This window comes from Procambarus clarkii, chromosome 66 (genome assembly GCF_040958095.1).
Source record: "Procambarus clarkii isolate CNS0578487 chromosome 66, FALCON_Pclarkii_2.0, whole genome shotgun sequence".
Taxonomy (NCBI): domain Eukaryota; kingdom Metazoa; phylum Arthropoda; class Malacostraca; order Decapoda; family Cambaridae; genus Procambarus; species Procambarus clarkii.
In genome coordinates, this window is record NC_091215.1 from 25,440,042 (window position 1) to 25,452,621 (window position 12,580).

The 12,580-nt window shown below is 48.9% G+C and overlaps 1 protein-coding gene across 1 annotated transcript; it reads left to right on the plus strand.

Moving 5' to 3' along the window:
* The first annotated feature begins 1,199 nt into the window (after positions 1-1,199).
* Positions 1,200-3,177, plus strand: LOC123753649 (neurexin 1-like). Its single transcript, XM_045735622.2, has one exon. It carries the CDS (start codon positions 2,492-2,494, stop codon positions 3,095-3,097), a length of 606 nt encoding a protein of 201 aa, XP_045591578.1. The 5' UTR covers positions 1,200-2,491; the 3' UTR covers positions 3,098-3,177.
* The last annotated feature ends 9,403 nt before the right edge of the window (positions 3,178-12,580 follow it).

The window sequence follows — 12,580 nt, forward strand, 5'->3', positions numbered from 1 at the left end:
GTCATGGTGGCCTTGGGTGTGCTTGTAGGCCAGGACGCCCTAATTCTTGCAACGGTACGGAGGAAGACACTCAAGGTTGACCTCATGAGAGAGCTTATAATTCTGAACGATGGCCAAATAGCGTGTAATGTTGGATAATATTGCTGCATTTTTCTCTAATGTTTGCGTTCAGTGTCATTCATAATGCTGTAATTTAGCTCATCCATCATGTGCAGTGTTGATGTACGTGCACATGTCCTTGGCTGAAGTATGTCCTCGTGTCCTTGGCTGAAGTATGTCCTCGTGTCCTTGGCTGAAGTATGTCCACATGTCCTTGGCTGAAGTATGTCCACATGTCCTTGGCTGAAGTATGTCCACATGTCCTTGGCTGAAGTATGTCCACATGTCCTTGGCTGAAGTATGTCCACATGTCCTTGGCTGAAGTATGTCCACATGTCCTTGGCTGAAGTATGTCCACATGTCCTTGGCTGAAGTATGTCCACATGTCCTTGGCTGAAGTATGTCCTCGTGTCCTTGGCTGAAGTATGTCCACATGTCCTTGGCTGAAGTATGTCCACATGTCCTTGGCTGAAGTATGTCCACGTGTCCTCGGCTGAAGTATGGCCACATGTCCTCGGCTGAAGTATGTCCACGTGTCCTCGGCTGAAGTATGTCCACATGTCCTCGGCTGAAGTATGTCCACATGTCCTCGGCTGAAGTATGTCCACATGTCCTCGGCTGAAGTATGTCCACGTGTCCTCGGCTGAAGTATGTCCACATGTCCTCGGCTGAAGTATGTCCACGTGTCCTCGGCTGAAGTATGTCCACATGTCCTCGGCTGAAGTATGTCCACGTGTCCTCGGCTGAAGTATGTCCACATGTCCTCGGCTGAAGTATGTCCACGTGTCCTCGGCTGAAGTATGTCCACGTGTCCTCGGCTGAAGTATGTCCACGTGTCCTTGGCTGAAACACGTGCACATTTACCTGACTGTAATATGTGTGAAAGTACTTGAATGTAATACATGCACATGTATATATTAACAAATAAGTAATTGATAACATGGTAGGGGTCTGGGTTTGTACTGGAGGGAGACAATTGTAAACATAACAGAGCTAGGAAAATGGAGGGAAAAGGTTAACAAAAAAAATAGGTATTTTTGCTGTTATATTCAAGACAAAAGTGGAAACAATTGAAAGACACAAGCATAAACATACTACACAAATGGCGAGGGCATTATAAATAACATAAAATAATTAAGTGCACTTGTGTGTGAACATAATATATATTATTGCATTAAGAGAAACATGGATAAATGCAGAAAACTGACATATTAATTTAACATCATTCAAAATCAAGGGTTACAAATTATTTCACATTGATAGAATAATCGAACAAGAAGGTGGAGTAGAAAACTATGTGTGAGAAAATCGAACTGTAGTGTTAAACAGGAAATAAAAACTGAGCCACGCAGAAACTATATGGATAGCAGTTAATGCAAATATTTTGTCTAATAACAGAAGTTATATCGGAAGAAATACCTCAAAAGTGACGTTATTTTTAAGAGGACGGGTTGCAAGGAGACCGTTGTGACAAGAGTTCTCTTCTCTCTTGATCCAAATGACAGAAATGTCATTTCCCGCGCTATTGTGGTTTGTACCTTGTCTAATCTGTTTGTTAATATATACACACAGTATTACTCTGAATTATCTAACAGGATAGATGAACGTTCTACCGTCCAGCCCAACCACTTGGGCTAGACGTCCAAGTGCTTGGGTCCCCGACTGTTACTTGAGAACTTGGTGCCTCCAACTACACGAGTCTTCCGACGAAGCCAAATAATATATCACAATGATACGTAGTTTAGACTTTTGATAATGAGGTGTCTTCATCAGGGTATGAGGCGACTTCATCAGGGTATGAGGTGGCTCCATCAGGGTATGAGGTGGCTTCATCAGGGTATGAGGTGGCTTCATCAGGGTATGAGGTGACTTCATCAGGGTATGAGGTGACTTCATCAGGGTATGAGCTGGCTTCATCAGGGTATGAGGTGGCTTCATCAGGGTATGAGGCAACAGTAGTGACCAGGAGGTGAAGTGGATCACTTTATGCTTCACTGGCGTATGAGGCTAGCGACAATGAAGTGAGGAGCATAAGGTAGTGGAGGAGAGGGTTGTGGAGGGGAGAATATGAGGCAAAGTTGAGAGTGGGAGGAAGAGATGGTGGAGGATGAGGAGGAGGTGGTGGAGGAGGTGCGCGGGAGGAGGCGTGGTGAGAGGTGGTAGTGCTGGAGGAGCAGGCAGGTGGCGGGGCAGTGTAGTGAGGGCGCCCGTCCACATCGGTGCCGCTGCCGCCGCTCCGTCCGCGTTCAGTGCCAGTGTGAGTGTCACCCTCGCTGCCGCCGCTGCTGCTGCTGCTGCTGCTGCTGCCTCGCCTCCAGTGTGACCATGCTAGGTCAGTGAGTGTTCGACCCCACCAGCGAGAAGTTGTTATATCAGTGTTTAGTGTGTCGCCATGGGTGCCAAGGGGTGGTTGTGTTGGTGCCTGGCGGTGGCACTGGTCGTCCTGCGTGCCGTTAGTGGCTTCCTGCTGGAGGGATCCCCATCCTCCTTCGCCCAGTTCCCACGATGGATGCCCGGCGCTAACGGCTCGCTCGAGTTTGAATTTTTAACTCTGGAGCCTAACGGCCTACTCTTGTACACGGACGATGGCGGCTCTTACGAGTTTTTTGAGTTGAAACTGGTAGAAGGCTCGGTGCGCCTGCACTACAATATGGGAGGAGGCGCGCGGCTGTTGACGGTAGGGCGCGCCCTCAACGACGGCTCGTGGCACCGGGTCAAGGTGTCGCGTCGCCACGACCGAACACACCTCACCGTTGACGGAGTGACGGAAACCCGCGTCATCAAGGCCCTCAACCACGAGTTCGGGTCCCCGGACACTAACTCCTTCGTGTACCTCGGGGGCCTGCCGCTCCTGGTGGCCCGGGAGGTGGGCTCCAGGCTCACCCTGCCGGTCGTCACCCTCGAGCCCAGGTTTGCTGGACAGTTCCGCGAGCTGGTGTACACTGGAGCCGACGGCGTCGCCCGCACTCAGAACATGATCGCCAGTCAGGTACGTTGAGCCATACGTCTGTTATGGCCGAAATAAAATCACGTTCAATAGCTTTTTTTTAGCATGCTTTTTATTTTCAATTAAAAGCAAATTTTAAGTCAAAATTTGCTTTTTCACAATTTTAAATTAACAGTAGGTACCGTTGACTCCTGTTGGGGATCGTGCGGCTGTTGCCTGCTGCAGGTTTTTGTTTCCAATTCAAGTCGGTAAGAGTCAATTGTTGCATGCTGTGAAACATCAGAGTGATTAAATGCAGGTAATATAGTTGATGAGATTTATGCTTTGTGTTGAGGCAACTGGTCATTGATTATCAGAGGCCAGCAGCATCACTGACAGACCCACACGCGCCCCCAAGCACGGAGGCACACGCACGCCCCTAGCAGGGAGGCACACGCACGCCCCTAGCAGGGACACGCACGCCCCTAGCAAGGACACACGCACGCTCCTAGCAGGGTGGCACACGCACGCCCCTAGCAGGGACACACGCCCCTCTACTTCAAGCTGGCGAGGATAGGCACTCTCCCCTCAGACAACTGGACAGTTCCCTACCTACAAATTCTTTTCATAACCCAGTAGCGTATAATGGCCGCTGCTGCTAATACATAATCGTATTAATAACCCCTCATTATACTCCTAATAACTTATACTAACATTGAATCATTTTGAGTCATTCACGTTTCAACTTTAATAATATCCCCAATTTTTCACTTGTAATGCAATGGCTAATTATTATCTGCAGCTAAGAAAGCAAGTTACTTCCATATTCCATTTGATATGCGGCCGTGAGGGTGAGTGAAGCGTGTCTCCGGGTTGTGGGTCCGGGGCGGTGCCGCGGCGGCATTCCTCAACCCATTTTATCTTGTGCTGAAGAGTTGTGGCACACTGAATGAAGGAGCGAGGCCTTGTATATCTGCTTTAGGTTGTGAGAGCATGCCTCCCTACCCCCCTCCCCATCCCCCCACCTACCCCCTCCCCCTAACCTTACGCTCCGTGAATACCAGTACAAAATACTCCCCTTCCCTCCCCCCCCCCCCCCAATCCCCTGCTCCATGCATACCAATACAAGGTACCTTCCGGGGTGGAGAAAAGTATCTTGAAGTGATTCCTTGTGATCTGAGCAACATTTATAAGCACCAAAGATGCATTTCAAGATATACCTCGAGAAAGTACTGAGGATATTTTTTTATTTTTTACTTATTTATTTATTGTGCACCTCATACACATCCCGTGGGCATATGCAGTGGGATCGAAGTCCCACTGCATGTGATTTCAGTGTGTGTATATCGTGAGCTTATTTGTAATTGATTTGGCGAGGGGGGGGGGACTCTTAATTACGGACTTATCACTTAGTATTGCGCTGTCCCCTCCTATCATTTCCCTCCCCTCCCTGCCCCCTCTTCCGTCCCTCACCCCTCGCTCTCTCTTGCCCCCTTCCCCTCCTCTCTCCCTCTTCCCCCTTCTCCCTACCTCCTGGGTTATCAACTGTGCGTGGATCACTTAATTGGGCCGCCTGAATTGGGATATAGGTGACCACAGGAGGGGTGGTAACAATTTAATGCTGGAGTTTGTGTTCTAATGTCTCACTCATGGCCCAGTACCAGAGCTCTCTCTCCTCTCCTCTCCTCTCCTCTCCTCTCCTCTCCTCTCCTCTCCTCCATGTCGGTATTTATTATCACATGTGCAGCACTTAAGGCTTACTGGGGCAAGGATATTGGGGCTGGTGCAGTGTGTATGTATCAGAATTTGCAAGCCCTTAAACGTGAGCTCTTTACACAATTACCTTTTGCTAGCAACTTGGAGCAGTAAAGCTTCAGCCACGCACTAATTGTGTTATTCCATGGCGATTCTCTTGGCAGGAGAGCCTTAATCTCTGTATTTTATTCCCTGTGTAATATTGCACGGTTCAGGTTTGATAGAATGAGCTCACCTATTGTTGAGTATAACAAGGTTATATTCAAATGTTGTTCTGGGATTAATTGTTGGTGTGTATTATTGGTAAAAATGGAACTGCATGTCCAATTTCAATAATAGTAATAATAGTCGGAAATTAACTTATATTACTACTAATCTGAAGTATATATTATTGAATGAAGGGAAAGCTGACGTGACACTAACATTAGTATTTTTGTATAAGGGACAAACATCGAGCTATATATGTTTTGATGATGTGAAAGGTAAGTAAGATATCTACCTCCTCATCATTTGAAGAAGATTAATGGGCTTCACCGTTCTCATGGATGCTTCCGCTTGCGCTGGACAAGGTGAGTTACCTGAACATTGTGTCTGCAGTTAATATTTGTGCTGGGGAATTAGAGTCTCCACCAGCTCCACTGTCGATGCATCGGGTAAGAGGAAAGGCTTTCCCAAACACTTACCCAGTTTGCCCATGATGTTTGAGGTAGGAGGGGTGGGGGCAGGGGGGGGGGGGGGGAAGAGGGGTAGGGAGGAAGGGTTGATGAAGTTAGGGGTTCATAAACTGTTATGAGGGCCAGCCCCCTTACCTACCCTCCAGCAGGCAGCTGTGGCGTAGCTCTCCTCTTGGGGGACACAAGTCAGGCAAGCGCTAGGTGGGTGCAGGAACAACGCCGCTGTTGGGCTATGCATCGATAACGTGGAGCCCCGCGTTCCCTAGCCTAGTGTATCCCTCCCCCCCTCCCCTCCCCCACACACGCACACATACACCATTCCCTGACATTACTGGGGTAAACTCCTCTCCCAGCATGCCAGGTTTACCTCATGACAGCTACTATAGTGCTTGCCTGCAAGACGTTAGAAGGAATACTTAGCCGTGGCATAAGTTGCAGGCTGCAACTGCATGTGCGCGTTACTTTAGGCTACGTGGGTCAGGTAGCGGGTGGTGGAGCTTGACAAAATAAACCATCTGGAGAGGGCGACGAGCGTGCCTTTTCAGTGCACTGTTGTTACCTTGTAGTGCTGAGAGCCACACACACACACACACACACACACACACACACACACACACACACACACACACACTCACAAGGCCAGAAAGCCTTTGATACAGTACCACACAAGAGGCAAGTGAAAAATCTGGAGATGTAGGCTGGAGTGAAAAGGAAGGTACTCCATTGGATAAAGGAGTACCTAAGCAACAGGAGACAACGAGTTAATGTGAGGGGTGAGGTCTCAGATTGGCGAGACGTTACAAGTGGAGTCCCGCAGGGGCCAGTCCTTGAATCTATACTGTTTCTGATATATGTAAATGATTTCCCAGAGGGTATAGACTCATTTCTCTCAATGTTTGCTGATGGTGCAAAAAATTATGAGGAGGATTGAAACAGAGGATGATAGTAGGAGGCTACAAGATGACCGAAACAGACTGAATGAATGGTCCAACAAATGGCTGTTGAAGTTCAACCCGGGTAAATGCAAAGTAATGAAACTAGGCGGTGGAAACAGGAGGCCAGACACAGAATAGGAGATAAATAGGAGATGAAATACCTAATGAAACGGACAGAGAGAAAGAACTAAGAGTTGATATCACACCAAACCTGTCTCCTGAAGCCCACATAAAAATAATTACGTCTGCGGCGTATGCAAGGCTGGCTAACACCAGAACAGCCTTCAGGAACCTGTGTAAGGAATCATTCAGAATCTTGTATACCACATATGTAAGACCAATCCTGGAGTATGCGGCCCCAGCATGGAGCCCGTACCTTGTCAAGCACAAGACGAAGCTGGAAAAAGTCCAAAGGTATGCCACTAAACTAGTCCCAGAACTAAGAGGCATGAGTTACGAGGAAAGGCTGCGGGAAATGCAACTTACGACACTGGAAGACAGAAGAATAAGGGGAGACATGATCACCACCTTCAAAATTCTCAGGAATTGACAGGGTTGATAAGGATAAACTATTTAACACGGGGGGTACGCGAACAAGGGGACTCATGTGGAAACTGAGTACCCAAATGAGCCACAGGGACGTTAGAAAGAACTTTTTCAGCTTCAGAGTAGTTAACAGGTGGAATGCATTAGGCAGTGATGTGGTGGAGGCTGACACCATACACAGTTTCAAGTGTAGATATGACAGAGCCCAATAGGCTCAGGAATCTGTACACCAGTTGATTGACAGTTGAGAGGCGGGACCAAAGAGCCAGAGCTCAACCCCCCGCAAGCACAACTAGGTGAGTACAACTAGGTTAGTACACAGACACACACATAACCCGCGGCTGTGTGGACAGCGCTCTGGGGTCGTAGTTCTAAGGGCCCGGATTCGATCCCCAGCAGAGCCAGAAACAAATGGGCAGAGTTTCTTTCACCTGGTGCGTCTGTTCACCTAGCAGTAATTAGGTACCTGGGAGTTAGACAGCTGCTACGGGCTGCTTCCTGGGGATGTGTTTGTGTGTGTACTCACCTAGTTGTGTTTGCGGGGGTTGAGCTCTGGCTCTTTGGTCCCGCCTCTCAACCGTCAATCAACTGGTGTACAGATTCCTGAGCCTATTGGGCTCTATCATATCTACACTTGAAACTGTGTATGGAGTCAGCCTCCACCACATCACTTTCTAATGCATTCCATTTGTCAACCACTCTGACACTAAAAAAGTTCTTTCTAATATCTCTGTGGCTCATTTGGGCGCTCAGTTTCCACCTGTGTCCCCTTGTGTTTAATAGCCTGTCTTTATCTACCCTATCAATTCCTTGAGAATCTTGAATGTAGTGATCATGTCCCCCCTAACTCTTCTGTCTTCCAGCGAAGTGAGGTTCAATTCCCGCAGTCTCTCCTCGTAGCTCATACCTCTCAGCTCAGGTACTAGTCTGGTGGCAAATCTTTGAACCTTTTCCAGTTTAGTCTTATCCTTGACTAGATATGGACACCATGCTGGGGCTGCATACTCCAGAATTGTGTGTGTGTGTGTGTGTGTTAGAAATATATGTAATAGATATAATAGACGAAAAATAAATTAGCTAGAAAGGCGGGGTCCAAGAGCTAATAGCTCGATTCTGCAGACACAAATATCAAATACATATTTATGGTTCAGATGCAGTTGCTGTGATATGTGTACACTCATACATAGTAAATGTATAAGTTTACACTGAGACTTATTATGGAAGGAATAGTTTAAACAGACTAACACTGAATAAAAGGGTATACTTTGAAGTTTAGTGTTACAGACAGTTTACACAAAGGCCTGTTATTTAAGGGTGAGTTTACCCCGAGATACGTATTAAAGGTAACTAGCAAAAAATTTGTGTGACGAAACTGGGCAAGAATATGGGAGGCCAGATGGGGAGTCCAGTGGAAGGTGGGGAGTAGTATACGGGGGTGTAGGTGGGTGTAGCGGAGTATACAAGGTGGGTGTAGCGGAGTATACAAGGTGGGTGTAGCCGAGTATACAAGGTGGGTGTAGCGGAGTATACAAGGTGGGTGTAGCGGAGTATACAAGGTGGGTGTAGCGGAGTATACAAGGTGGGTGTAGCGGAGTATACAAGGTGGGTGTAGCGGAGTATACAAGGTGGGTGTAGCCGAGTATACAAGGTGGGTGTAGCGGAGTATACAAGGTGGGTGTAGCGGAGTATACAAGGTGGGTGTAGCGGAGTATACAAGGTGGGTGTAGCCGAGTATACAAGGTGGGTGTAGCGGAGTATACAAGGTGGGTGTAGCGGAGTATACAAGGTGGGTGTAGCGGAGTATACAAGGTGGGTGTAGCGGAGTATACAAGGTGGGTGTAGCGGAGTATACAAGGTGGGTGTAGCGGAGTATACAAGGTGGGTGTAGCGGAATATACAAGGTGGGTGTAGCGGAGTATACAAGGTGGGTGTAGCGGAGTATACAAGGTGGGTGTAGCGGAGTATACAAGGTGGGTGTAGCGGAGTATACAAGGTGGGTGTAGCCGAGTATACAAGGTGGGTGTAGCCGAGTATACAAGGTGGGTGTAGCGGAGTATACAAGGTGGGTGTAGCGGAGTATACAAGGTGGGTGTAGCGGAGTATACAAGGTGGGTGTAGCCGAGTATACAAGGTGGGTGTAGCGGAGTATACAAGGTGGGTGTAGCGGAGTATACAAGGTGGGTGTAGCGGAGTATACAAGGTGGGTGTAGCCGAGTATACAAGGTGGGTGTAGCGGAGTATACAAGGTGGGTGTAGCGGAGTATACAAGGTGGGTGTAGCGGAGTATACAAGGTGGGTGTAGCGGAGTATACAAGGTGGGTGTAGCGGAGTATACAAGGTGGGTGTAGCCGAGTATACAAGGTGGGTGTAGCGGAGTATACAAGGTGGGTGTAGCGGAGTATACAAGGTGGGTGTAGCGGAGTATACAAGGTGGGTGTAGCCGAGTATACAAGGTGGGTGTAGCGGAGTATACAAGGTGGGTGTAGCCGAGTATACAAGGTGGGTGTAGCGGAGTATACAAGGTGGGTGTAGCGGAGTATACAAGGTGGGTGTAGCGGAGTATACAAGGTGGGTGTAGCGGAGTATACAAGGTGGGTGTAGCGGAATATACAAGGTGGGTGTAGCGGAGTATACAAGGTGGGTGTAGCGGAGTATACAAGGTGGGTGTAGCGGAGTATACAAGGTGGGTGTAGCGGAGTATACAAGGTGGGTGTAGCCGAGTATACAAGGTGGGTGTAGCCGAGTATACAAGGTGGGTGTAGCGGAGTATACAAGGTGGGTGTAGCGGAGTATACAAGGTGGGTGTAGCGGAGTATACAAGGTGGGTGTAGCCGAGTATACAAGGTGGGTGTAGCGGAGTATACAAGGTGGGTGTAGCGGAGTATACAAGGTGGGTGTAGCGGAGTATACAAGGTGGGTGTAGCCGAGTATACAAGGTGGGTGTAGCGGAGTATACAAGGTGGGTGTAGCGGAGTATACAAGGTGGGTGTAGCGGAGTATACAAGGTGGGTGTAGCGGAGTATACAAGGTGGGTGTAGCCGAGTATACAAGGTGGGTGTAGCGGAGTATATAAGGTGGGTGTAGCGGAGTATACAAGGTGGGTGTAGCGGAGTATACAAGGTGGGTGTAGCGGAGTATACAAGGTGGGTGTAGCGGAGTATACAAGGTGGGTGTAGCCGAGTATACAAGGTGGGTGTAGCCGAGTATACAAGGTGGGTGTAGCGGAGTATACAAGGTGGGTGTAGCGGAGTATACAAGGTGGGTGTAGCGGAGTATACAAGGTGGGTGTAGCGGAGTATACAAGGTGGGTGTAGCGGAGTATACAAGGTGGGTGTAGCGGAGTATACAAGGTGGGTGTAGCGGAGTATACAAGGTGAGTGTAGCGGAGTATACAAAGTGGTTGGAGCGGAGTATACAAGGTGGGTGTAGCGGAGTATACAAGGTGGGTGTAGCCGAGTATACAAGGTGGGTGTAGCCGAGTATACAAGGTGGGTGTAGCGGAGTATACAAGGTGGGTGTAGCGGAGTATACAAGGTGGGTGTAGCGGAGTATACAAGGTGGGTGTAGCCGAGTATACAAGGTGGGTGTAGCGGAGTATACAAGGTGGGTGTAGCGGAGTATACAAGGTGGGTGTAGCGGAGTATACAAGGTGGGTGTAGCGGAGTATACAAGGTGGGTGTAGCGGAGTATACAAGGTGGGTGTAGCGGAGTATACAAGGTGGGTGTAGCGGAGTATACAAGGTGGGTGTAGCGGAGTATACAAGGTGGGTGTAGCGGAGTATACAAGGTGGGTGTAGCGGAGTATACAAGGTGGGTGTAGCCGAGTATACAAGGTGGGTGTAGCCGAGTATACAAGGTGGGTGTAGCGGAGTATACAAGGTGGGTGTAGCGGAGTATACAAGGTGGGTGTAGCGGAGTATACAAGGTGGGTGTAGCGGAGTATACAAGGTGGGTGTAGCGGAGTATACAAGGTGGGTGTAGCGGAGTATACAAGGTGGGTGTAGCGGAGTATACAAGGTGGGTGTAGCGGAGTATACAAGGTGGGTGTAGCGGAGTATACAAGGTGGGTGTAGCGAGTATACAAGGTGGGTGTAGCCGAGTATACAAGGTGGGTGTAGCGGAGTATACAAGGTGGGTGTAGCGGAGTATACAAGGTGGGTGTAGCGGAGTATACAAGGTGGGTGTAGCCGAGTATACAAGGTGGGTGTAGCGGAGTATACAAGGTGGGTGTAGCGGAGTATACAAGGTGGGTGTAGCCGAGTATACAAGGTGGGTGTAGCGGAGTATACAAGGTGGGTGTAGCGGAGTATACAAGGTGGGTGTAGCGGAGTATACAAGGTGGGTGTAGCGGAGTATACAAGGTGGGTGTAGCCGAGTATACAAGGTGGGTGTAGCGGAGTATATAAGGTGGGTGTAGCGGAGTATACAAGGTGGGTGTAGCGGAGTATACAAGGTGGGTGTAGCGGAGTATACAAGGTGGGTGTAGCGGAGTATACAAGGTGGGTGTAGCCGAGTATACAAGGTGGGTGTAGCCGAGTATACAAGGTGGGTGTAGCGGAGTATACAAGGTGGGTGTAGCGGAGTATACAAGGTGGGTGTAGCGGAGTATACAAGGTGGGTGTAGCGGAGTATACAAGGTGGGTGTAGCGGAGTATACATGGTGGGTGTAGCGGAGTATACAAGGTGGGTGTAGCGGAGTATACAAGGTGAGTGTAGCGGAGTATACAAAGTGGTTGGAGCGGAGTATACAAGGTGGGTGTAGCGGAGTATACAAGGTGGGTGTAGCCGAGTATACAAGGTGGGTGTAGCCGAGTATACAAGGTGGGTGTAGCGGAGTATACAAGGTGGGTGTAGCGGAGTATACAAGGTGGGTGTAGCGGAGTATACAAGGTGGTTGCAGGAGTATACAAGGTGGTTGCAGGAGTATACAAGGTGGTTGCAGGAGTATACAAGGTGGTTGCAGGAGTATACAAGGTGGTTGCAGGAGTATACAAGGTGGTTGCAGGAGTATACAAGGTGGTTGCAGGAGTATACAAGGTGGTTGCAGGAGTATACAAGGTGGTTGCAGGAGTATACAAGGTGGTTGCAGGAGTATACAAGGTGGTTGCAGGAGTATACAAGGTAGTTGCAGGAGTATACAAGGTGGTTGCAGGAGTATACAAGGTGGTTGCAGGAGTATACAAGGTGGGTGTAGCGGAGTATACAAGGTGGTTGCAGGAGTATACAAGGTGGTTGCAGGAGTATACAAGGTGGTTGCAGGAGTATACAAGGTGGTTGCAGGAGTATACAAGGTGGTTGCAGGAGTATACAAGGTGGTTGCAGGAGTATACAAGGTGGTTGCAGGAGTATACAAGGTGGTTGCAGGAGTATACAAGGTGGTTGCAAATGGGAGACATGTGCTGATTTTTTTCTTGATGAGTATTGAGAGTGGCGGGAAACTTTGGTCATGTCGTGTAGGGAAGCGTGACGTCATGACTTGTCGCGTAGGGAAGCGTGACGTCATGACTTGTCGCGTAGGGAAGCGTGACGTCATGACTTGTCGCGTAGGGTAGCGTGACGTCATGATTTGTCGTGTAGGGTAGCGTGACGTCATGACTTGCCGCGTAGGGTAGCGTGACGTCATGACTTGCCGCGTAGGGTAGCGT

What these genes read in the sequence shown, in the direction of transcription:
- LOC123753649 (XM_045735622.2), top strand. Translation starts at nt 2,492, where the DNA reads ATGGGTGCCAAGGGGTGGTTGTGTTGGTGCCTGGCGGTGGCACTGGTC.